Source organism: Tachyglossus aculeatus, chromosome 1 (assembly GCF_015852505.1).
Source record: "Tachyglossus aculeatus isolate mTacAcu1 chromosome 1, mTacAcu1.pri, whole genome shotgun sequence".
In the NCBI taxonomy this organism is placed as follows: Eukaryota; Metazoa; Chordata; class Mammalia; order Monotremata; family Tachyglossidae; genus Tachyglossus; species Tachyglossus aculeatus.
The window spans coordinates 34170968-34196809 of record NC_052066.1 but is presented as its reverse complement, the minus strand read 5'-3'; the positions used below and the strand labels follow the sequence as shown (position 1 = coordinate 34196809).

The 25842-nt window shown below is 41.6% G+C and overlaps 1 protein-coding gene across 1 annotated transcript in view; it reads right to left on the bottom strand.

Annotated features, from left to right (window-relative positions):
• The window catches only part of ZBBX (zinc finger B-box domain containing), a 123937-nt gene that overhangs the window by 65412 nt on the left and 32683 nt on the right, over positions 1-25842 (bottom strand). The window contains 3 exon segments of the mRNA XM_038748666.1: positions 43-198; positions 18588-18683; positions 25183-25292. Coding sequence (XP_038604594.1) covers positions 43-198; positions 18588-18683; positions 25183-25292 — 362 coding nt within the window.

The window sequence follows — 25842 nt, the reverse complement described above, 5'->3', positions numbered from 1 at the left end:
TCCTTCATACCAAAGAAACCATATTTGTATTTCTCACCTTACCTGAGAGCTGTTTGTTTGAAAAGGAGTTTGTGATGGAAACTGAGTATTACTAATAAATTTCCTCAGATCATGCTTCACTTTAGATTCATCAGAATTAACACCCTTCAGGAACTGATGAGCAACATCCAATTTACTGAATGGCACATGAGGTTTTGTCTACGAATAAAACGGAGGAAAAATGGACAGCCGTTATAAGCATATGATTACTGAACCATCTCTCAAAGTATCACATTGTCTGCAAGTCATGAGAACACAAGAATCCATTTAATATACAGAAATACTTTAATGAAACAGATAACAATAAATAATAATAATGATGGTAATTTTTAAGCGCTATGTGCAAAGCACTGTTCTAAGCACTGGGGAGGTTAGAAGGTGATCATGTCGTTCCACAGGGGGCTCACAGACTTAATCCCCATTTTGCAGATGAGGTAACTGAGGCACAGAGAAGTGAAGTGACTTGCCCAAAGTCACACAGCTGACAGTTGGCAGAGCTGGGATTTGAATCCATGACCTCTGACTCCAAAGCCTGTGCTCTTTCCACTGAGCCACGCTGCCTCCCCATAGTAATCAGAAAAGGTATTACCAGAGCTAGAAATAATTTAGGAGCAAAGGGATCAGTTTGAGAACAAAAAAGGGCTATTCTGGATGAAAATAACATTTTCAACATTACAAACTAACAAAAACAAGACTTCAGAGAGAGCGAAAAAGAGTTTGTAAGGGAATATCCAGTAAAAAATAAAATAAAATAAATGGTACTTGTTAAATGCATAGTATGTGATTAACTTGTATCTATTCTAATGCTTAGAAGAGTGCTTGGCACATAAACAGTGGTGGAGTTGGAATTTGAACCCAGGTCCTTCGGGCTACCAGACTTGTGCTCTATCCACTGAGCCATGCTGCTTCACTGTTGGGTAGGGACTGTCTCTATATGTTGCCAACTTGTACTTCCCAAGCGCTTAGTACAGTGCTCTGCACACAGTAAGCACTCATATTTATTACTCTTCCTTCCTCTCCCTTCCTTCCTCTCCCCCTCGTCCCCCTCTCCATCCCCCCATCTTACCTCCTTCCCTTCCCCACAGCACCTGTATATATGTATATATGTTCGTACATATTTATTACTCTATTTATTTATTTATTTTACTTGTACATATCTATTCTATTTATTTTATTTTGTTAGCATGTTTGCTTTTGTTCTCTGTCTCCCCCTTTTAGACTGTGAGCCCACTGTTGGGTAGGGACTGTCTCTATATGTTGCCAAGTTGTACTTTCCAAGCACTTAGTACAGTGCTCTGCACACAGTAAGTGCTCAATAAATACGATTGATTGATTGATTGAATAAATACGATTGATTGATTGATTGCTTCACAGTGGAAATCAAAGGCTGAAAGGATCAGAGAAATGCTATATCTCTTACGACCCCAGAAATCAGGTTCAGGTATTCCTTTTTTAAGGTAAAGTAGGAGAACAGTGCTTTGCACATAGTAAGCGCTTAATAAATGCCATTATTAATAAAAGACATCTTCTGAAAAAGACTTCAGCCAGCACAGCTGGCAGCATTTGGTCCTGGAAGAATAATGGCTTGAAGCTCACAATCCTCTCTCCAAGTTCACTCCCCCAACCCTCTAGCATTGTTTAGGGTGTACAGACTCATCACGTGGAAGAATCTATAACTTCAATTAACAAATGCTCTGTGGACTCTTTCATAATAAAGTTGACCTTTCTTCATGGATAGGGGAAAAAAATCATAATAATGAAAATAATAATAATGTTTAGCACGTACTATATGCCAAACAGTGCTCAACGCTGGGATTGATAAAAAACAAACAAACATCAGATTGGCCAGAGTTTTTGCCAAACATGGGGTTCATAGTCTGTGAAAGGGAAAACAGTCATTTAATTCCCATTTTACAGATGAAGAAAATTGAGGCCCAGAGAAATGAAGTGATTTACCCAACATCACAGAGCAAGCAAGGGGGGTCTGATTCCCCAGAGCAAAGTGCTTTACACTAGACCATGTTGCTTCTTTTCAATCATGAATTAACCTTGAATTATTGTATCAATCTGTTGTAAGTTGTAATTATAGTAGTATACAATAAGTGTCCATTCTTTGCCTAAAGAGGGTTGATACTCCAACAGGGGAAATAAGCACAAGAATATTTACAAATCAAATGGTCAAAATGAATATATGGAGGAGATATATATATATATATATATATATATATATATATATATATTTGAGTGTATATATGTCATGGTTTCAACATTATCGATAAAGTCCATTGCCAAAGACACACACTGCCTCAATACAACAACAAAGAGCAACATTCCCTGCCCACGACAAGCTCACAGTCTAGAGCAGGGGGAGACAGAAATCAAAACACATAAATAAAATTACAGATATGTACCTAAGAGCTTTGGGGATGGGAGGGGGGAAGAACATATGTATATATGTATATATGTTTGTATATATTTATTACTCTATTTATTTATTTATTTTACTTGTACATATTTATTCTGCTTATTTTATTTTGTTAATATGTTTTGTTTTGTTGGCTATCTCCCCCTTCTAGACTGTGAACCCGCTGTTGCGTAGGGACCATCTCTATATGTTGCCAACTTGTACTTCCCAAGTGCTTAGTACAGTGCTCTGCACACAGTAAGCGCTCAATAAATACGATTGAATGAATGAATGAAGGAACAAAGGGAGCAAGTCAGGGCAAAGTAGACCCGAGTGGGAAATGAGAGGCAGAGAAGCAGCATGGCTCAGTGGAAATAGCCCGGGCTTGGGAGTCAGAGTTCATGGGTTCTAATCCCGCCTCTGCCGTTTATCGGTTGTGTGACTTTGGGCACATCACTTAACTTCTCTGTGCCTCAGTTACCTCATCTGTCAAATGGGGATGAAGACTGTGAGCCCCACGTGGGACAACCTGATTAGCTTGTATCCCCCCAACACTTAGAACAGTGCTTTGCACATAGTAAGTCCTTAACAAATACCATTATTATTATTATTATTAAATGAGGAAAAGTGCAGCTTAGTCTGGGAAGGCCTCTTGGAGGAGATGCACCTTCAATAAGGCTTTGAAGTGGGGGAGAATGGTTGTCAGATTAGAGGAGAGAGGGCATTCCATGCCAGAGGCAAGACGTGGACCAACAGGATTTGGTGACGGATTGACTATGTGGGTTGAATGAGAGAGAGGAGTCAAGGATAATGCCAAGGTTATAGACTTGTGAAAGAGGAAGGATGGGATCTACAGTGATGGGAAAGTCAGGAGGAGGACAGGGTTCAGGTGGGAACATAAAGAGCTGTTTTGGACATGTCATGTTTGAGGTGACCGGAGGACATCCAAGTAGAGATGTCTTGAAGGCAGGGAGGGGGAATTAAAAACCCATGCAGAACAGGAACTGTGTGCCATCTGATTATTTTGTATCATGAACCTAACCTAGTGTTTACCATAGGGCTCTAAAAATAATATTATTAATCAAGTTTTTTACTAAATGTTCACCACATGCCAAGGACTGAATTAAATGCTGGGATAGATACAATGCAATCAGATCAGACACTGGGCTCACATTCTAAGAGCGAGGGAGACAGTTAATTAGTCACTATTTTACAGATGAGGATACTGAGGCATAGAGAAATTCAGTGACTTGCTCAAGGGGCTAGGATTAAAACCCAGGTCTTCCAACTCCCAGGTCTATGCCCTTTTCACTCTGCTTTGTAACTTAGTACTATTAGAAGCAGCGTGGCTCAGTGGAAAGAACACGGGCTTGGGAGGCATAGGTCATGGGTTCAAATCCTGGCTCTGCCAATTGTCAACTATGTGACCTTGGGCAAGTCACTTAACTTCTCTGGGCCTCAGTTGCCTCATCGGTAAAATGGGGATTAAGACTGTGAGCCCCACGTGGGACAACCTTATCACCTTGTAATAATAATAATAATAATAATAATAATAGGATTTATTAAGCACTTACTATGTGCAAAGCACTGTTCTAAGTGCTGGGGAGGTTACAAGGTGATCAGGTTGTCCCACGGGAGGCTCACAGTTTTAATCCCCATTTTACAGATGAGGTAACTGAGGCACAGAGAAGTTAAGTAACTTGCCCAGATTCACACAGCTGACAATTGGTGGAGGCGGGATTTGAACCCCTGACCTCTGACTCCAAAGCCCGGGCTCTTTCCACTGAGCCATACTTGTATCCTCCCCAGCACTTAGAACAGTGCTTTGCACATAGTAAGCACTTAACAGATGATATTATTATTATTATTATTACTACCAGTTTCGAGGAGCAGTAGCAAGAAAATACAGGCGAGACATATTAACAGTTAGAGGAGCAAGCATGTGGTCATAGTGAATAGAGCACAGATCTGGGAAACTGAGGAGCTGGGTCCTCCTCCCGGGTCCACCGTTCATCAATCAATCAATAATATCCATCAACAATATTGAGCTTGCAAGGCAAGAAAGAGGTGATGCCATCTACAGTGATGGGAAAATCATGTGACCTCGGGCAAGTCACTTAACTTCTCTGTTTCAGTTCCCTCCTCTGTTAAATGGGGATTCTAATACCTGTCTCCCTCCCTCTTAGAATGTGAGCCCAGTGTCTGATCTGATTGCATTGTATCTATCCCAGCATTTAATTCAGTTCTTGGCACTGTTTCTTGCCTGATTAACCTGCATCTTGGCACATAGTAAGCACTTATCAAATACCACAATTATCACTATTACTAAAAGAAGGCTGTGCTAAGCACTTGGTTAGATACAAGACACAACATTATAGCAGGCATCCTTCATTTTCTGAGTCCTACCCTGGAACTTTATTCATCATTCACAGCCTATTAAATTTGCTACAGTGCCAAATGGGAGAAAACCTTTCCAGCAGGTTCTTGGTTCTTATGATGGGAAAGATAAAGTGGGGTGGAATAATTATGTGAGGCATGAAAAAATTTCCATGAGAAAATATTTAAGAATCATATCTTTAAGGTCCAGATTTAGGTTTATGGACAAGTCTATCATTTTTCTTATTTTCATCTATTTAACTAAATTAAGCAAGATGCAATATGGAGATTTGTCCAATTATGACCTATTGTAAATAATTGTGAATAATAATTATTATTATTATGGTATTTGTTAAGCACTTACTGAGTGCCAGACACTGTACTAAGCACTGGGGTGGATACAAGCAAGTCGCATTGGACACAGTCCCTGTCCCGCAAAGGGCTCACGGTCTTAATCTCCATTTTACAGATGAGGTAACTGAGGCACAGAAAAATGAAGTGATTTGTCCAAGGCCTCAGAGCAGACAAGTGGCATAACCAGGATTAGAACCCATGACGCTCTGACTCCCAGCCATGCTGTATCTATTCGAAGCAGTCTGATTTTAGACCAAACCAGTGAACATTGAATTAAGTTGTTTACGACTAAATTCATGTTATCTATGAATTAATTAAAAATAATGCCTAGAATACATATTACTGTTGGCTTCTGAACTTTCAACATCTGCTTGAAATTTTCACCATAGTGAGTAGTTAAAAGAACTCTGCTCATTTATGCTGTCTCTAATTTAAAAGTAAATGAAAATGAAATGATCATAATGTTTCTTTCTCCTACCTGTACCTGTACACTGTAAATCTGATAGTGATTCAACAACATAATTGCTTGATATGAGATACTTTTCTCTGATCTCAGCAAACAATGAATACTACTCTTTTGAAGAGTTTTAAAGCATAATTGGTTTAGAAAATCTTGGATTAAAGTCTACATGGTTCACTTGAGGGGGACAAAGAGGAAGAACTAAACAAGTTAATCAGCAGAGAAGTGAGGAAAAGAACAAACAAAAGAAACAAACAAAAAAGTCAGACCTACTTATCAGGTACACTTAAGGAAGAAATTGAAAAAGAATTTTCTCCTCTTTTCATAACTAAATACATTTTTCCCCACAACCCAAGATCTTGCAGATGTAATAAATATAGATTTTGAACTACAGAAGCCAAACCCTGATATTTGAACTGCTGTGCATGAAAATCACAAATTTATCTTTCCCAATAAAAGATTAATCAGAAATAGTATTCATTGGGTGCTTATTCTGAACAGGGCACTGCACTAAACGCTTAAAGTACCACACAATGGATAGACAGAGTCCCTGCCCTCAAGGGCCTTGCAATGTATTCATTCATTCTTTCAATCATATTTATTGAGCTATCACTGCGTGCAGACCACTATACCAAGTGCGTGGGAGAGTACAATATAACAAACAAAGTCACATTCCCTGCCCACAGTGAGCTTACAGTCTAGAGGGGGAAACAGACATTAATATGCATAGATAAATTACAGATATGTACATAAGTGCTGTGGGGCTGGAAGGAGGGTTAATAAATGGAGAAAGTCAGGGTAAAGCAGAGGGAAGTGGAGAAGAGGAAAGGAGGGCTTAGTCAAGGAATGCCTCATTGAGGAGATGTGCCTCCAATAAGGCTTTGAAGATGGTGAGTCTAATTGTCTCTCAGATTTGAGGAGGGAGAGCGTTCCAAGCCAGAGGCAGGACATGGGCAAGTGAGATAGATGAGATTGAGGTACTGTGAGAAGGTTTGCATTAGAGGAGCAAAGTGTGTGTCCTGGGATGTAGCAGCAGAGTAGCAAAATGAAGTAGGAAGAGGCAAGGTGATGGACTGCTTTAAAGTCAACGGTGTGGGTTTCGTTTTGTTTTGTTTTTAATGCAGAGTTGGATGGGTGGCCACTTGTGTTTCTTGAGGAGTGAGGAAGCACGTCTTGAACATTTTTGTAGACAAATGATCCGGGCAGCATAGCGAAGTATGGACTGGAGTGGGGAGAGACAGGAGGTTGGGAGGTCAGCAAGGAGGGTGATTGGATTAACGTGGTAGCAGTCTGGATGGAGAGGAAAATGTGGATTTTAGAGATGTAGCTGGGGAGTCAGACCCTAAAATAAATTACAAGTAGCAGGAAGAAACAGAGTTTAAAGATGAGTTATCGGAGGGGGAGAGGTTTGAGATCAACTAGTCAAGGCCTCAGGGAGGAGATTTGAGTTTACAAGAGCTTTAATTCATTCGATCGCATTTATTGAGTGCTTACTATGTGCAGAGCACTGTACTAAGTGCTTGGAAAGTACTGTTCAGCAACAAATAGAGACGATCCCTACCCAACAACAGGCTCACAGTCTAGAAGATGGGCTCATAGTCTGGGAGGGTGGTCTATGCAAAAGGAAAAGTGAGCAAAAAGTTGGCCTCCATAGAGATGAGAACAAAGAATATGCTTGAGCAAATTGTGGTGTAGTCAGAGAGGAATAAGACTAGATAATACAATAGAAGCATTTTGCCTAATGGGTAGAGCACTGCCTAGGAGTCAGAAGGATTTGGGTTCTAATCCCATCTCTGTCTCTTGCCTGCTGGGTAACCTTGGGCAAGTCACTCAACTTTTCTCTGCCTCAGTCACCTCATCTGTAAAATGGGGATTATGACTGTGGGAAATGGATTGTGTCCAACCTGATTATTTTGTACCTATTCCGGTGCTTAGAATAGTGCCTGGCACATAGTAAAGGCTTGACAAATACCAGTTAAAAGAATACAAATAGTGTCCTGACAGAGTGCCATAAAGCCAATAATCACAGTATCAGCTTGATGCAGAGAGGAAAGGGCAACCATTGGGGGATTTTGTACTTTCCAAATGCTTAGTACAGTGCTCTGCACACAGTAAGTGCTCAATAAATATGATTGAATGAATGAAAAGCTTCTTGCAGGAGATGTGCCTTCAATAAGGCTTTGAAGGTGGGGAGAGTAATTGTCTTGTTTTATTTTTAATGCAGAGGTGGATGGGCAGTATGAAAAGTATGAAGAGTATGAAAAGGGAACATGTTACAGACCAGAGGCAGGAAGTGGGCAAGAGTTTGGCGATGAGACAGACAAGATCAAGATACAGTGAATAGATTGGCATTAGAGGAGCCAATTTGTACTTTCCAAGGGCTTAGTACAGTGATCTGCACACAGTAAGCGCTCAATAAGTACTAATGAATGAAAAAATGAATGAATTTCTCTCTGATAAGGAGGTGGATGGGCACCACTGGCAGTTCCTGAAGACTGGGGAAACACGGGTTAAACATTTGTGTAGAAAAATGATCCGGGCAGCAGAGTGAAGTATGGTCTGGAATCTGGAGAAACAGGAGGTAGGAAGATCAGCAAGAAGGCTGATATGGTAAATAAGGCAGGATAGGATAATTGTTTGGATTAACATGGTAGCAGTTTGGAGAGGAAAGGACAGATTTTAGTGATGATGTGAATGTTGAACTGTCAGGAGTTAGTGACAGATTGAATATGTGGGTTGAATGAGAGGAGAAGCATCAAAGACAATGCCAAGGTTACAGGCTTGTGAGACTTGAAGGATGGTGGTGGTCTCTACAGTGATGGGAAAATCAGGGGGAGGACAGGATTTGGGTTGGAAGGTAAAGAGTTCTTTTATGGACATGTTAAGTTTGAGGTGACAGCAGGACATCCAAATAGAGATGTCTTGAAGGCCGGAGGAAATGCCAGACTGCAGCGAGGGAGAGAGATCGGGGCTGGAGATGTAGATTTGGGAATCATTCATTCATTCATTCATTCAACCGTATTTATTGAGTGCTTACTGTGTGCAGAGCACTGTACTAAGTGCTTGGAAAGTACAATTCGGCAACAGATAGAGACAATCCCTATTCAACAACGAGAATTTCTGTTTTGGAGTGGTAGTTGAAGCCCCTCTAGACTGTTAGCTCGTGGTGGGAAGGGAATGTGTCTGTTATGTTATTATGTTGTACTGTCCCAAGTTCTTAGTAAATTGTTCTGCACATGGTAAGTGCTCAATAAACATGACTGATGGATTTTCTCTGAATGTGTTAGACTCTGCATTTATCCCCATGCTGCTTCTAGTGGCAAAAGATTTCCTATTGCAGTCTCAGAGCAACAAATCTAAATTCCTCCCTGCATCCAGCTTTCCTACTTCACCTTGATGCCTAAAAATCTCTCCAGACCTCTTCCCTCAAACCAACACCCTGCTTGAACTGTCCATTGGCAAATTTAGGACAGTAGCTCACACCAGCCCAATTATGTTTTTTCTGAGCTCCTGGAAGCAGAACATCAACTTACTCTGGCTACCACATCCTTCTCCAATATTTTTCTTTGGCCTTGTTGGCAGTGATTTTGTGGACTGAGGTACTTTATTCTCTGATAATAATAGTAATAATAAGAATAATTACGCTTGTTAAGTGTTTACTGTATGAAACCACATAACTAAACCATGGGGTAGAGAAACTACAATCAGATCAGACACAGGCCTTGTCCCACATGGGTGACACAGTTTGATGGGGAGGTAGAAGAGACTCTAAATGCCCACTTTGCAGCTTAGGAAACTGAGGCACAGAACAGTCAAGTGACTTGCCCAACATCAGACACCAGGCAATTGGCGGAGTCAGTTTTAGAACCAAGGTCTTGTGATTTCCAGGCTAATATGCTTTCCACTTGGCCATGCTGCTTCTTCACATCCAGCACATCATTTCATTTTTACTGGACTAGGGGAAGGGAATGCCCTGAGCTATAACAGGCTGATGTTTTTTTTTTTTTCTAATGCTATTTGTTAAGCCCTTATTGTGCTTCAAGCAGTGTAAAAAGCATTGGGGTAGATAAAAGCCAATCAGTTTGGATTCAGTCCTTACCCCACGTGGGGTTCACTTTCTGAACTTAATCCTCACTTTACAGCTGAGGTAACTGATGCACAAAGAAGTAAATGGATTACCCAAGGTCACACAGGAGGTATGTGGCAGCGCTGGGATTTCCCAGTTTTTCCATTGAAAAGAGGGTCAGAAAGTTGCTGCACTAATAATAAACCTGGCTGTAAGATCATAAGGTGGATACATTTACTAAAACCATGTGACCAATTATTCATTTATATTTATTGGGGGTTTACAATGTGCAGAGCACTGTACTAAGCACTTGGGAGAGTACAACAGAGCTGATAGACACATTTCTTGTCCAAAACAAGCTTATAGTTTAATGGCCTAAGGGAAAGAGCACAAATCTGAGAATCAAGAGAACTGTGTTCTAATTCTTTTGTTTGTTTGGGGTATTTTTTTAATGGTATTTGTTAGGCACTTACTATGTGCCAGGCACTGCGCTAAACACCGGGGTGGATACAAGATAATCAGGTTGGTCACACCTAGGGCTGTGTTAATTCCATTTTACAAATTAGGTATCTGAGGCCCAGAGAAGTTCACTGATTTGCTCAAGGTCACTGAGTAGACAAGTGGTGGAGCAAGAAGTAAAACCCGGGTCCTCTGATGTCCAGGCCTATGCTCTTTCCACTAGGCATCTCAGCTTCTAGCCCCCATTTTCCTCCAGTTTGCTTTTGAAAAAAAAATTACCTTTTTTCTGCCACACCAAATAAATTCAATAGAATCAGCATGTCCTAGTGGAAAGAGAAGGGCCTGGGAGTAAGAGGACCTGGGTTCTAACCCCAGGTCTTGCCAACTGTTTGCTTTTTATCTTTGGGAAAGTCTCTTACCTTCTCTGTGACTCAGTTCTCCTATTCTCCTTCCTACTTAGACTGTGAGCTACATGTAAGGCAGGGATTATGTCCAACCTAATTAACTTGTATCTACCCCAGTGCTTAGAACAGTGTTTGACACAGCTTAAATACGATAAAAAACATAGATTACTCGTGATTGTCCGTATGCTGAAATTCTTTTAAAATCTAACTGAAACAGCCTTGAGAACACATTATGGGTCTCACTATATGATGAAGACTCGAAGAAAGTGATTTACTATCAATATTTCCACAGTACTCAACATTCTTCAAAATGCTATTTTCACTCAGAAACTGTCCTAAATTCTCACCTGTACTTTATCCATAGAATGATATTATCTTTTGAATTACACCCTGCAAGAATTTATCACTGTGGCAATCCACCATGAATCAAAGCAAAGAACTTTGGGATTTTTTATCTTTTCTGGATAGATGACACCTTTCAAGAAATAAGGTTCAGGGATTAGAAGATTCAGTTTAGTTCAAGAAGCAATATGCTCTCTGATGATGTCACAGGGCTTCCAAACTCAAATTCTCAGAGTCACACAAAACCCAAAGTTAACAAAACTATTTTCAAAAGTGAATTGATAGATCTCCTCTGCTGGAAAATGAACTCTGAAGCAAGAAGAGCTACTGGCTAAACTCCACATTGTTTCCCAAATTCAATTTTCTTCAAGGGTATTCTCTCACATTTTGCAACTTGAAGAGGTAGGGAAGAAAATAATCTGAATCACAAGGTCCCTTAAAAAAACTGAACTATGTAGGAAAATAGATTCTTCAGCTTCTAGCTGGTAAAATAACTGAGCAGCAAAAGCAAATAATACATCTGCTGAAATCTCCTTTTCTAATTTTTGCCTTTACCTGGCATATTTTCCAAGTTTATTGCTCTCCTCAGCTCAGCACAATTTTTCCAAGTACAAGTCCCTAAAGCATTTTTCCTTTTTTGCACCATACCTGCTTTCTTAACATTTTCCAAAGGCCCCCAGTGCATTTTTAAATCTCATTTCCCAAAGACTCATGTATTCCATGAGAACACTTAAGGATTATTAACAATTGTGTCAGCACATCGGATCTCTATTCCAGTACTTCAAAGGGTATTCTGGTCTATTCTACAGAATGCTACCTCCTGCAAGCTTTATTCTTTCAAAACTCCAAAAAGATTCCATTTTACTGATCAAGAAATTTGCAATCTAATGGGGGAGACAGATGGAAGTTACTTGCAGTGAGTGGCAGGTGGAGAAAAACCAAAGGTACAGCTCACAACAGTAAAATTATTGAAAGATGAATAGAGGTTAAACAGGTGAATAAATGAGTGCCTATGTGCTAAGAATGGCTGCACATGCATAAATTCATATATCCGTAAATGAGTGATGGGTTGCCAGAATTTGTGGTGGCAAAAAATTAATCAAGAAATGCTTTCTGGAGGAAGTGAGATTTATTCAGCACCTAAAATAGAGTGTTGACCACAGAGGCAAGTAATTTACTACCTGAATGCTGCCCACGTGGAATTATTCATTCATTCATTCATTCATTCAATCATTTTTTGAGCACTTACTTTGTGCAGAGCACCGCACTAAGCACTTGGAAAGTACAATTCGGCAACAGATTGAGACAATCCCTACCCAACAACGGGCTCACAGTCTAGAAGGGGGAGAAAGACAGCAAAACAAAACAAGTAGATGGGCGTCAATACTATCAAAATAGATAAATAGAATTATAGATATATACACATCATTAATAAAATAGAGTAATAAATATGTACAAATATGCACAAGTGCTGTGGGGAGAGGAAGGGGGAAGAGCAGAGGGAGGGAGTAGGGGTGATGGGGAGGGGAGGAGCAGAGGAAAAGGGGGTACCCAGTCTGGGAAGGCCTCCTGGAGGAGGTGAGATCTCAGTAGGGCTTTGAAGAAGGAAAGAGAGCTAGATTGGTGGATGTGAGGAGAGAGGGTATTCCAGGCTAGAGGTAGGATGTGGGCCAGGGTTCAACAGCAGGACAGGTGAGAACGAGGCACAGTGAGGAGGTTAGTGGCAGAGGAGCAGAGGGTGCGGGCTGAGCTGTAGAAGGAGAGAAGGGAGGTGAGGTTGGAGGGGGCAAGGTGATAGAGAGCTTTGAATTCAATAGTGAGGAGTTTTAGCTTCATGCGAAGGTTGATAGACAACCACTGGAGATTTTTGAGGAGGGGGGGTGACATGCCCAGAGCATTTCTGTAGAAAGATAATCTGAGCAGCAGAGTTAAGTACAGACTGAAGCATGGAGAGACAGGAGGATGGGAGATCAGAAAGGAGGCTGATGCAGTAATCCAGTCGGGATAGGATGAGATATTGAACCAGCAAGGTAGCGGTTTGGATGGAGAGGAAAGGGCAAGTCTTGGCGATGTTGTGGAGGTAAGACTGGCCAGTTTTGGTGAAGGATTGGATGTGTGGGGTGAATGAGAGAGCGGGATCAAGGATGACACCAAGGTTGCGGGCTTGTGAGATGGGAAGGATGGTAGTGCTGTCCACAGTGCCAGGAAAGTCAGGGAGAGGACAGGGCTTGGGAGGGAAGATAAGGAGTTCAGTCTTGAACATGTTGAGTTTTAGGTGGTGAGCGGACATCCAGGTGAAGATATCCTGAAGGCAGGAGGAGATACAGCCTGTGAGAGAGGGAGAGAGAACAGGGGAAGAAATGTAGATTTGGGTGTCATCTGCACAGAGACGATAGTTGAAGCCTTGGGAGCGATTGAGTTCACCAAGGGAGTGAGTATAGATGGAGAACAGAAAGGGATCACGAACTGACCCTCGAGGAACTCCTACAGTAGCCACACAGCTTTGGTCAGCTCTTGATTACCTATGTTAAAAGGAAGAAGAAAGGAGAAAAGAAGGTGAAAGGAGTTGGGAGAACCATTATTGGGTATAGAGTTTCAACTTCTCCCGGGAGTCAAATGTTGCCAATTTGTACTTCCCAAGCGCTTAGTACAGTGCTCTGCACATAGCAAGCGCTCAATAAATACGATTGATGATGATGATGATGATGATGATGAGTCTTTCTCTCACCACAGTGTCTGAGCGGAGGCAAAACTGACTGGTTCAAGATGCAGTTTATTTTATTTTCTCTGCCAGCTTTTGGAGGGATTTCAAATGATGATGCAGTGGAATAAGTTCCTTGAGTCAGTCAGCCAGTTGTATTTATTGAGCGCTTACTGTGAGCAGGACAGCATACTAAACTCTTGAGAGAATACAATATAACAATATAACAGACATTTCCTGTCCACGGTGAGCTTATAGTCTAGAGGGGGAGACCGACATTAATATGAGTCAATGAAATTGGAGATGTGTAGAACAGTGCTTGGCACATACTAAGTGCTTAACAAACACCATTATTGTTATTATTATTATTATTATAAGTGCTATGTGGCTGGGAGGGGGGATGAATAAAGGGAGAAAGTCAAGACTGTGAGCCCTCTATGTCCATTCTTTCACTGAGTGCTGTGCTTTGAACATCGACAGAGCTTAATTAATAATTTCTATTTTGATAACCCAATGAAAGAATGAGCTACTTTTAGTGATGGCCCTAATGTGCCCGAGGGAAAAAAAGAACAAGGTTTGACAATCCACAGTTGGATATTATAAAACTGATGGCATAAAATAATCCAATCCAAATGTCCAGGTTGCATTCCATTCAGAGAAAATTCAAAGGATGAAAAATGTGTTTCTTAAAAATAGAAAAGCTGTGACTATTTTAAAATGTATGGAAAAATCATGTAATGACACAAAGCTGTTCACATAAAAATGAAGGTGTTTTAAAACCTACACATGCTTTTTTACTGGTCAAATTCTACATGGATAAATTCTATAAAATAAAACTTTCAATACTAGAGAAAAACAAAAATATGAAAAATGTTTTTTCTTTGGTATGTAAAGGCTTAATATTATCAGTGCCAAATTAAGCTCCATTTCAAAAGTGTTCTTGAATTGCATTAAAACAATATAGAGACTTCTAGTTCTTCAATTTTAAAGTCTCCTACTTTTACTTATAAAGAAAAATGATAATGCTTGTGTATTTATTGTATATGCATGATATAGCCCTCATCTGAATAATCATAGGTAATTAGGGAATTAAATTATGAAAGCAGCAATGCTCTGGTTGAAAGAGCGTGGGTTTGGGAGTAGGAGGACCTGAGTTCAAATCCAACTTCTGCCACTTGATTGCTGTGTGAACTTAAGAAAATCATTTAAATTCTCTGTGCCTCAGTTTCCTCATCTCTAAATGGGGAATCAATGCCCCTTCTCCCTCCTAATTAGACTGTGAGCCTCATGTGGGACCTGATTATCATGTATCTACTCCAGCATTTAATGCAGTTCTTGGCACACAGTAAGTACTCAACAAATACCACAATAATTATCATTCCTTCTGTGCCTCTGGCTCCTGTCTGTTCCAAAATCAGACTCTCTCCCCATTGACCAGAGAAGTCGCTTATTCTCTGGTGCCTGGATGGACCTGTGTCCCGAGCCTCTCAATTTCCTGGTTTTCACTTCCAGGGTGTTCTTGATTATTTTTTTCCTCACTCGCTCCTGTCGCCAGCATTCCTGTGAAAATCTACACCTGGGAGCCATCTTCAAGTGAACCACATCAACTGGAGATAGGCTATGGGGGAACACGATGGAGGGTGTGGGTTGGGGGAGAAGGGAGTGTCACTGGTGCAAGAAGCACTTGTTTGGTTACAAATGTGTTCAGCGCCCCTCATTTGACAGGGTGTAATACAACGCCTTAGGAGGAGGTGTTGTATTTGGACCCAATGTGACACCACATCCCGTGACATCTGCAGTTTTAATGATGCAATCTATGCCATCCTGGAATCCCTCATCATCATCACCTATCTTCTTTATTACGTGCTTACTATGTGCAGAGCACTGTACTAAGCACTTGGGAGAGTACAATACTACCCCTATGGTCCAATCCCCTCCTTGTCTTCCAACCCAAACCCTGCCCTCTCCCTGACTTTCACGGTACTACCATCCTTCCAGTCTCACAAGCCCGCAAACTTGGTGTCATCCTCGACTCCGCTCTCTCGTCCACCCCTCACATCCAATCCGTCACCAAAACCTGCCGGTCTCAGCTCTGCAGCATTGCCAAGATCCGCCCTTTCCTTTCCATTCAAACTGCTACCCTGCTCATTCAAGCTCTCATCCTATCCTGCCTGGACTACTGTATCAGCCTCCTCTCCGATCTTCCATCCTCCTGTCTCTCCCCACTTCAATCCATACTTCACACCACTGCCTGGATTGTCTTTGTCCAGAAACGCTCTGGGCATGTTACTCCCCTCCTCAAAAATCTCCAGTGGCTACCAATCAATCTGCGCATCAGGCAGAAACTCCTCACCCTCAGCTTCAAGGCTGTCCATCACCTCGCCCCCTTCTACCTCACCTCCTTTCTCTCCTTCTCCAGCCCAGCCCGCACCCTCTGCTCCTCTGCCACTAATCTCCTCACCGTGCCTCATTCTTGCCTGTCCCGCCATCGACCCCCAGCCCACGTCCTTCCCCTAGCCTGGAATCCCCTCCCTCCCCACATCCGCCAAGCTAGCTCTCTTCCTCCCTTCAAGGCCCTACTGAGAGCTCACCTCCTCCAGGAGACCTTCCCAGACTGAGCCCCCTCCCTACTCTCCTCCTACTCCCTCTCTCCATCCTCCCAGTCTTACCTCCTTCCCTTCCCCACAGCACCTGTGTATATATATATATTTGTATGTATTTATTACTCTATTCATTTTACTTGTACATATTCTATTTATATTATTTTGTTAATACATTTTGTTTTGTTCTCTGTATCCCCCTTCTAGACTGTGAGCCCACTTTTGGGTAGGGACCATCTCTATATGTTGCCAACTTGTACTTCCAAAGCACTTAGTACAGTGTTCTGCACACAGTAAGTGCTAAATAAATACGATTGAATGAATGAATGAATGAATGAATCCCCAGAGAGCTCTGAAGGAGGGGCCTGGGATGCCTCTACCCCTCTCCCTGCCCCACAATCCAGATGTGTCCCGACCAGAGAAAACCACAAGCCAGAGATGAGGATGCTTCTTTCGCTGAAAGAGGGTCCAGCTCGGAAGGAAGGAAGGAAGGAAGGAAGGAAGGAAGGAAGGAAGGAAGGAAGGAAGGAAGGAAGGAAGGAAGGAAGGAAGGAAATAAGAGGTCTCCTAGCCAGGTACCCACCACCCAGTCTGTCCCCTGCCCCCCAAATCCACATATGTCCTCAGCAGAGGGAACCACACAGCAGGGACTCTGCCCTCCCAGGGCCCTGTCCCTGAAGCAGGGGCCAGCTTCAGAGGAAGAGACCTGAAGAGAAATTAAAGAAAATCAAATGGAGGGTGGCTTCCTATTAACCCCTGAATAAATGAAAATAGGAGAAGAGCATGATTTAAGTATTCATAATTCTCTTCCCTTCATTCCTTCTCCCACCCCGCCTTCAATTCACTGAGGGGAGAGGCAGCCCAGAATCAGGAAAGACCCACTCCCTCTTCCCCTGTTGCACCCCTGAGAAAGAGCAAGGGTTTGGAAGACAGAGGATGTGTGGTCTAATCCTGATTCTGCCACTTGTCTGCTGGGTGTCCTTGGGTAAGTCACTTAACTTCTCTGTGTCTCAGTTACCTCATCTGTAAAATGGGGATTAAGACTGTGAGCCCCTCGTGGGACAACCTGATTACCTTGTATCTACCCCAGTACTTATAACGGCAAGTAGTAAGTGCTTAACAAATACCATCATCATCATCATCAGCCCCTCAGCATTTAAACTATGAAGACAGTTGACCAGGAGCAGATAGAAACCTCTCCTTCTATCTTGGAGGATTTCACCTGATTAATGTGCCCTAGAGTGAAATGAGCCAATCCTTCATTGAATTGACAAGGCAGAGACAATTTCTATTCTATATAATGAGAGGATGGGATTTTTTTCTTTAATATTTGCTTGCTCCGAGCATATTATTCCAATGGCTCTTAGGGTCTTAAGTTTAATGGAAATAGAACTAGGCTTATCCTGACATCTGATCATGTGGTAATGAAAGGAAAACATAATCTCCTGGGAGGTGGGAGGGGGGGTCAGGGGACTAAGGGGAGAGAAGAAGAAAAGACAGAGGAGAAAACAATAGGTGGACAGAAAATGAAGAGGTTTGGAAATCAGTTAATGTTCATTCATTCATTCAATCATATTTATTGAGTGCTTACTGTGTGCAGAGCACTGGACTAAGCGCTTGGGAAGTACAAGTTGGCAGCATATAGAGATGGTCCCTACCCAACAGTGGGCTCACAGTCTAGAAGGGATTAACATTGAAATAAACTAGAAAAAATGCAAATAGTAATGACAGGATACTGGAAATCTTACATTTAAAAATAGGTAAACATTCATCTGTAACACGTACACGTCTGCAATATAAGCAATTTTGTATGTGTTAAGTTTCTAAAGTAAATCAGATGACCTATATAAGTAATCTGGAAACCTCTTATAATTTTCTTAGTGAACCAGATAAAGAGCAATATGTTATAAAATATATAAACATTATATATTTTATATTTATATAAATAAATATATTTATTTTACCTATATATTTGTATATATGTTTGTACATATTTATTACTCTATTTATTTATTTATTTTACTTGTATATATCTATTCTATTCATTTTATTTTGTTAATAAGTTTGGTTTTGTTCTCTGTCTCCCCCTTCTAGACTGTGAGCCCACTGTTGAGTAGGGACTGTCTCTATATGTTGCCAACTTGTACTTCCCAAGCGCTTAGTACAGTGCTCTGCACACAGTAAACACTCAATAAATACGATTGATTGGTGAAATGATCTTAAAAACAGACAATAGTAACAAAGGCTATTGACATAAATTAAAGTGAACTGGTTCCATATAATTGATAATATAGTTGAAATTGTTTATACTAAGACGTGGAATAAAAAATGCCATCATTATTAATTAAAAAAAGCTTTATACATAAAGGATTTAAAAAGTACCTGCAAAAGAGTTGTTCTATGGAGCTTCAATGCCCCCTTCTGATGAATTTTAGCAAAGCAGCTCACGCAGTAATCTTCTCCACATTCTAAGCAGACCTTGAAAAAATAATTACATTAAAATGGAATTATGATACAGTTCTGTGATTCCTCCTAAAGTACCCAATTTTTCCACTTTCTAATATTACTCTCAAGGCACACCTATATTAAACTAGGTGTTGGACAATGACAATGATAATTTATTTTCAATTTACAATTTGAATTTGAATTCTTAGCCGTGTGTCAGAAATGTCCAGAACATTTTGCCATTGTACCTGAATCTGGAGTTCTTCGCTGCGCAATTCAGGGCATAGAAATCACAAAAATCTAAAAAGGTCTTGGATGTTCAGGCAGGAAAAAATTTCTTCCTACCTTATACAATAAATCACTCTACAAATTAGCATAACCATATTTTATCCATTCAGAAAGAATCTCTGCCTAGATATAAATTCAGACATGAAAGAATGGATTTTCAGGATGGGTCTGGTATTATTGGTCAAAGCATTAAAAATCATATCCTAAAGTTAATCTCACATTTTTGTTAGTGATCTTGACTGTAAACTGAACCATACTTGGACGGATCATTATCGGGGGTTGTAATGTGAGCAGAATTAATCCGCCATCTGTCCTGCTTTTGGTCCAGAGGAAAGAGCACCATTTTGGCAAACATGAGATCTGGGTTCTAGTCCCACTTCAGCCTCCTGGCCTGTGCAATCATCATCATCAATCGTATTTATTGAGCGCTTACTATGTGCAGAGCACTGTACTAAGCGCTTGGGAAGTACAAATTGGCAACATATAGAGACAGTCCCTACCCAACAGTAGGCTCACAGTGGAGAAGCCTTCAGACCAAAGAAACAGCAGGGTGCTCTGTCAGGTGGAAAGATCCAGCAGAAATCCTAAAACCATCGGGCTAATAATAATAATAATAATAACAATAATTATAATAATTATGGTATTTGTTAAGCACTTACTGTGTGCCGGGCATTGTACTAAATGCTGGGTGGATACAAGCAAATCGGTTTGGACACAGTCCCTGTCATATATGGGGCTCACAGTCTCAATCCCCATTTTACAGACCTAGGGAAGGGAAGTCACTTGCCCAGGGTCACACGGTAGACAAATGGCAGTGCCGGGATTAGAACCCATGACCTTCTGACTTCCAAGCCCATGCTATATCCACTATGCCATGCTGCTTTCCTGTGATTTCTAGACTGTGAGCCCACTGTTGGGTAGGGACTGTCTCTATATGTTGCCAACTTGTACTTCCCAAGCGCTTAGTACAGTGCTCTGCACACAGTAAGCGCTCAATAAATACGATTGATTGATTAGGGAACATACCTACCAACTCTGTTGTGTTGTACTCTCCCAGGTGCTTGGGACAGTGCTCTGCACACAGTAAGTGCTCAATAAACATCATTGTTTGATTATTTCAGTAATCATCAATTGTTTTTATAAACTTTCTTCTGGGTAGAGGGTTCTAATCCCAGCTCCATCATGAGTTTGCTATGTGACCTTGCGCAAGTCACTTAACTTCTCTGGGCCTCAGTTACCTCATCTGTAAAATGGGGATTCGGACTGAATCCCAAGTGGGACAGGGACTGTATCCAACCTGATCAACTTGTATCTACCCCAGTGCTTAGAATGGTGCTTGGCACAGAGCAAGCGCTCAACAAGTACAATGATAATAATAATAATAATAATAATAATAATAATAATAATAATATGCTATTATTATCACTAATATACTATAATTCTAATATTTTTGTTATTGTTATTATTATTATTATGGAGTTCACAGCCTAGAAGGGGAGACCAACAAAATAAATTACAGATATTAACATATTTGCAGGGGTATTATATTGTTATTATTATTATTATTATTATTATTATTATTATTATTATTATTATTATTATTATTATTATGGAGTTAGCCTACAGGGGGAGACCAACAAAATAAATTACAGATATGAACATATTTGCAGGGGTGCTGAGGGTGAAGTGTGGCTCAGTGAAAAGAGCACGGGCTTTGGAGTCAGAGGTCGTGGGTTCAAATCCTCGCTCCGCCAATTGTCAGCTGTGTGACTTTTGGCAAGTCACTTCACTTCTCTGTGCCTCAGTTACCTCATCTGCAAAATGGGGATTAAGACTGTGAGCCCACCATTGGACAACCTGATCACCTTGTAACCTCCCTAGCGCTTAGAACAGTGCTTTGCACATAGTAAGTGCTTAATAAATGCCATCATTATTATTATTATCAAGTGCTTAAAGCATGCAAATACATGTACAAGAATGATGCAGAAGGAAAAGATAGTAGGAGAATGAGGATTGAGTTGGGGAAGGCCTCTTGGAAGATATGTGATTTTAATAAGTGTTTGAAGGTGGGGAGAGTGGTGGTCTATCAGATATGAAGGGTAAGGGAGTTTTAGGCCAGAGGTAAGGATGTGGGCAAGACGTTGGCAGTGAGATAGATAAGATTGAGATTCGGTGAGTAGGTTGTCAGTAGAGGAGCAAACTATATGTGCTGGGTTACAATAGGAGGGGGGAAACTAATTAAGTGCTTTAAAGCCAACTGTAAGTAGTTTCTATGTGGATGGCCAATTCATTAGGATTTCAGTATGGTTCTGACTGAAATTAGGTATCTCAATATTAGTTTGGGTACCCGTGTTTAAAAAAATCCTTAGTTAATTTAATCTTGAAGCTACATCTTCACAAATGAGTCGGCGGCCTAAGTTAAAATAAAATGTGAAACCAAAATTTGATAGACTGCTCATGCATTTTCTCCCTATTCATTTTTTTAACACAAAGAACATGCTCTGCACATAGTAAATGTTCAGTAAACATCACTGACTGACTGATGTATAAAAAGAGTTAAAAAAAAGTGTAAGGGTTGGAGTAACAAAAGTTGGACAGCAATGCACTTATTGTATAGCAGTAATGACAATAATAATGGTATTCATTAAGCACTTACTGAAACAACTGCTGGGGGAGATTCAAAATAATTTGAGATGTGCCGTTTGATAATTCACCCTGACTGTAATTCTCAACTTGCAGCTCCGGAGAGGGTAGAACAAGATGACAAACTGAAAGGAAGTAATGTCTCCCTCTGCTTCTCCTCGGATTATATAGTTGAAACATAAGCCTCTCCCAGCTGCCTCTTGAAGCTATGCTTCCCAGGAGCGTCGGAAAAAGTCACTGTGACGGCAGATAGAGCCCAATGGGAATGGACATGGGAAACTCGGGAGGGGTAATTTTGCAGTTCCAACCAAAGAATGCCTCTGCCTTCATACAGTCCAGGCTGTGTGGCTTCTGCTAGACTGTAAGCTCCTTGTGGGAAAGGAACACACCTACCAACTCTGTTGTATTGACCTCTCCCAAGTGCTTATTTAGTATAGTGCTCTGAACACAGTAAATGTTCAATAAATATCACTGCCTGATTGATTAAGAGGTGCTCCTAAGCAGGCAGGTAATTCTCCCCCTTTTAGACTGTGAGCCCACTGTTGGGTAGGGACTGTCTTTATATGTTGCCAACTTGTATTTCCCAAGCGCTTAGTACAGTGCTCTGCACACAGTAAGCGCTCAATAAATACGATTGATGATGATGATGATGATGATGGTGTGCATTATATCATAAATTATTTATTCATATCATAAATTCTTTATTTATATTAATGTAATAATGATAATAATGATGGCATTTATTCAGCACTTACTATGTGCAAAGCACTGTTCTAAGCGCTGGAGAGGTTACAAGGTGATCAGGTTGTCCCACAGGAGGCTCACAGTTTTAATCCCCATTTTACAGATGAGGTAACTGAGAAGTTAAGTGACTGGCCCAAAGTCACACAGTTGACAATTGGAGGAGCTGGGATTTGAATCCATGACCTCTGACTCCAATGCCCGTGCTCTTTCCACTGAGCCACGCTGCTTCTCTGTCTCCTCCCCCTCACCTCCCAATCTGTAAACTCATTGTGGGCGGGTAATATGTCTATCAACTCTACTGTACTGAACTCTCCCAGTTCCCAAGTGCTTAGTACAGTGCTCTGAAAACAGTAAGCACTCAATAAATGCCACAGTTGATGATGAGGTAACGTAGGCTAAGGGTCTTAGCCAGATGAACATTTGAACAATTTTTCCAAAGCTTCAGCTAGTCATCTAATAATAATAATGATTACTATGGTATCTGTTAAGCACTTACTATGTGCCAAGCCCTGTTCTAAGCACTAAGGTAGATTCAAGGTAATCAGGTTGGACAGAGTCCGTGACCCACATGGGGCTCATATCTTAATCCCCGTTTTACAGATGAAGTAAATGAGACACAGAGAAGTGAAGTGACTTGCCCAAGGTCTCACAGCAGACAAGCCTGGATGAGAACCCACATCCTCTGACTCCCAAGCCCATGGTCTCCCCCCCTTCCAGACTGTTCTCCCCCTTCTAGACTGTGAGCCCACTGTTGGGTAGGGACTGTCTCTGTATGTTGCCAACTTGTACTTCCCAAACGCTTAGTACAGTGCTCTGCACACAGTAAGTGCTCAATAAATACGATTGATTGATTGATTGGTCTTACCATTAAGCCATGCTGGTTCATCTGTGGAACACAATTTCCACAGAGGAAGAAGGTGAGGCCAACCAGTAGCAGAAGGAAGGAATGAGGAAGAGAGGGGTCTCCCACATAGTTCAACTTATGTTGAGCTTATCGCTGAGAACTCAGAGTAAAATGATCTGAGGGCATGACTGAGCTTATTATTCCAACGGAGAACTGACGGGCATGGAGTCAGAGCTGTTCTAAATGTCTTCTCATAAATATTAGTTCATTTGTTCTCCATTTTTTGCTAATTGAAAGCGATTTCTCACATTGCCATCAGGGTATCTGCAGCTGTGTTGAATTCTGGCACCATTTGGGAAAACTGCATTTCGCTTCCTTCAGCTCATCATTGTGTGGCTATTGCAGCCCCTGAAGCAACAGCCCTGCTGTTGGCTCAGTGCAAACAATTCAGCTCCGGGAATTAAGGGACCCAGGGCTTAGTTCTGGCTCTGGAGATGAAGACTTCTGACCGAAAAACCACTTAGGACATTCCTCAAGGTGGACAGTTCCAGACAGAATCCTGAAAAATAGCTGAGAAGCAGTGTGGCTTAAAGGAAAGAGCACAGACTGGGAAGTCAGAGGTCACGGGTTCTAATCCCGGCTCTGCCACTTGTCAGTTGTGTGACTTTGGGCAAGTCACAACTCCTCTGTGCCTCAGTTACCTCATCATGTAAAATGGGGATTAATAATAATAATGATGGTATTTGTTAAGTGCTTACTAGGTACGAAGCACTGTTCTAAACGCTGGGGGGGATACAAGGTGATCAGGTTGTCCCACATGGGACTCACAGTCTTAATCCTCATTTTACAGATGAGGGAACTGAGGTACAGAAAAGTTAAGTGACTTGCCCAAAGTCACCCAGTTGACAACTGGCAGAGCCAGGGTTTGAACCCATGACCTCTGACTCCAAAGCCCGGGCTCTTTCCACTGAGCCACACCACCACCTCTGTAATAAATTTCTTCGCTCAGGTCCTTGGTCCTGAGGTTTGGTCACTGCTCTCACTGGAAGACTACAACTTCATCATCACCATGCTCATATGTCTTTTTCATTCCCTTGCAAAACTAATAATGCAGGCAGGGGGATTGGCCAGTTCGAGTGGTGAATGGGTAGTGGATGGAGAAAGTTGACTGAGCAGTCCAAGGGTCAGTGTGTCCCCTCTTGCCATGTTTGCCCAGGTCTGGTAGCAGTAGATAGAGCCCGGACCTGGAGTCAGATGGTCATGGGTTCTAATCCCCACTCTGCCACTTGTCTGCTGTGTGACCTTAATCAAGCAAAAACTCCTCGCTCTCAGCTTCAAGGCTCCCCATCACCTCACCCGCTCCTACCTCACCTCCCTTCTCTTCTTCTCCAGCCCAGCCCGCACCCTCCGCTCCTCTGCCGCTAACCTCCTCACTGTGCCTCATTCTTGCCTATCCTGCCTTCGACCTCCGGCACACATCCTTTGCCTGGCCTGGAATGCCCTCCCTCCACACATCTGCCAAGCTAGCTCTCTTCCTCCCTTCAAAGCCCTACTGAGAGCTCACCTTCTCCAGGAGGCCTTCCCAGAGTGAGCCCCCTTTTCCTCTCCTCCCCCCCACGCCCTACCTCCTTCCCCTCCCCACAGCACTTGTATATATTTGTACAGATTTGTTACTCTATTTATTTTACTTTTATTTATTTATTTACTTTCTATTTATTTTACTTTACTTTTACCAAAATCTTGGAAAGCAACTTGACCTAGTGGATAAAGCATGGTTCTGGGTTTACCCGAGTTCTAATTCTGCTGAGATACTTTGCTGTGTGAACCTCGACAAGTCACTTCACTTCTCTGTCTCTCAGTTACCTCATCTGTAAAATGGGGATTAATATTGTGAGCCCCATGTGGGACATGGACTGTGTCCAATCTATCTCGTATCTACCCCAGCACGTAGTACAGCAGCTGGCATTTAGCAAGCACTTAACAAATACCATTAGGAGAAAAAAAAAAACTTGCCAGTTGGGCTGTTTTGATCTCACATTGTCCACATGCTTTTCCTCTTGTTTTGGATTTTTCATGGACACTGTCACTTGCCATTTTGTGGTCATATAATTGTTTCTCTGGTTCTGGAAAAACACAGGAAAGAACAAATCAACAAATAAAAAATGAGATGATGATCTTACACATCCACCAAACTAGCTCTCTTCCTCCTTTCAAAGCCCTACTGAGAGCTCACCCCAGACTGAGCCCCCTTTTTCCTCTCCTCCCCGCCACGCCCTACCTCCTTCCCCTCCGCACAGCACTTGTATATATTTGCACAGATTTATTACTCTATTTATTTTACTTCTACATATTTACTATTCTATTTATTTTGTTAATGATGTGCATATAGCTCTAATTCTATTTATTCTGACGACTTTGACACCTGTCTACATGTTTTGTTTTGTCGTCTGTCTCCCCCTTCTAGACTGTGAGCCCGTTGTTTGGTAGGGACTGTCTCTATATGTTGCCAACTTGTACTTCCCAAGCGCTTAGTACAGTGCTCTGCACACAATAAGTGCTCAAAAAATATGATCGAATGAATGAAATAAGCAAATCACAAATATAGCCTCTCTCAGGGTCACACCTGGAGAGTTTCCAGTACTCTACCAGACTTGGCTACGGGAGGGAGAGTCA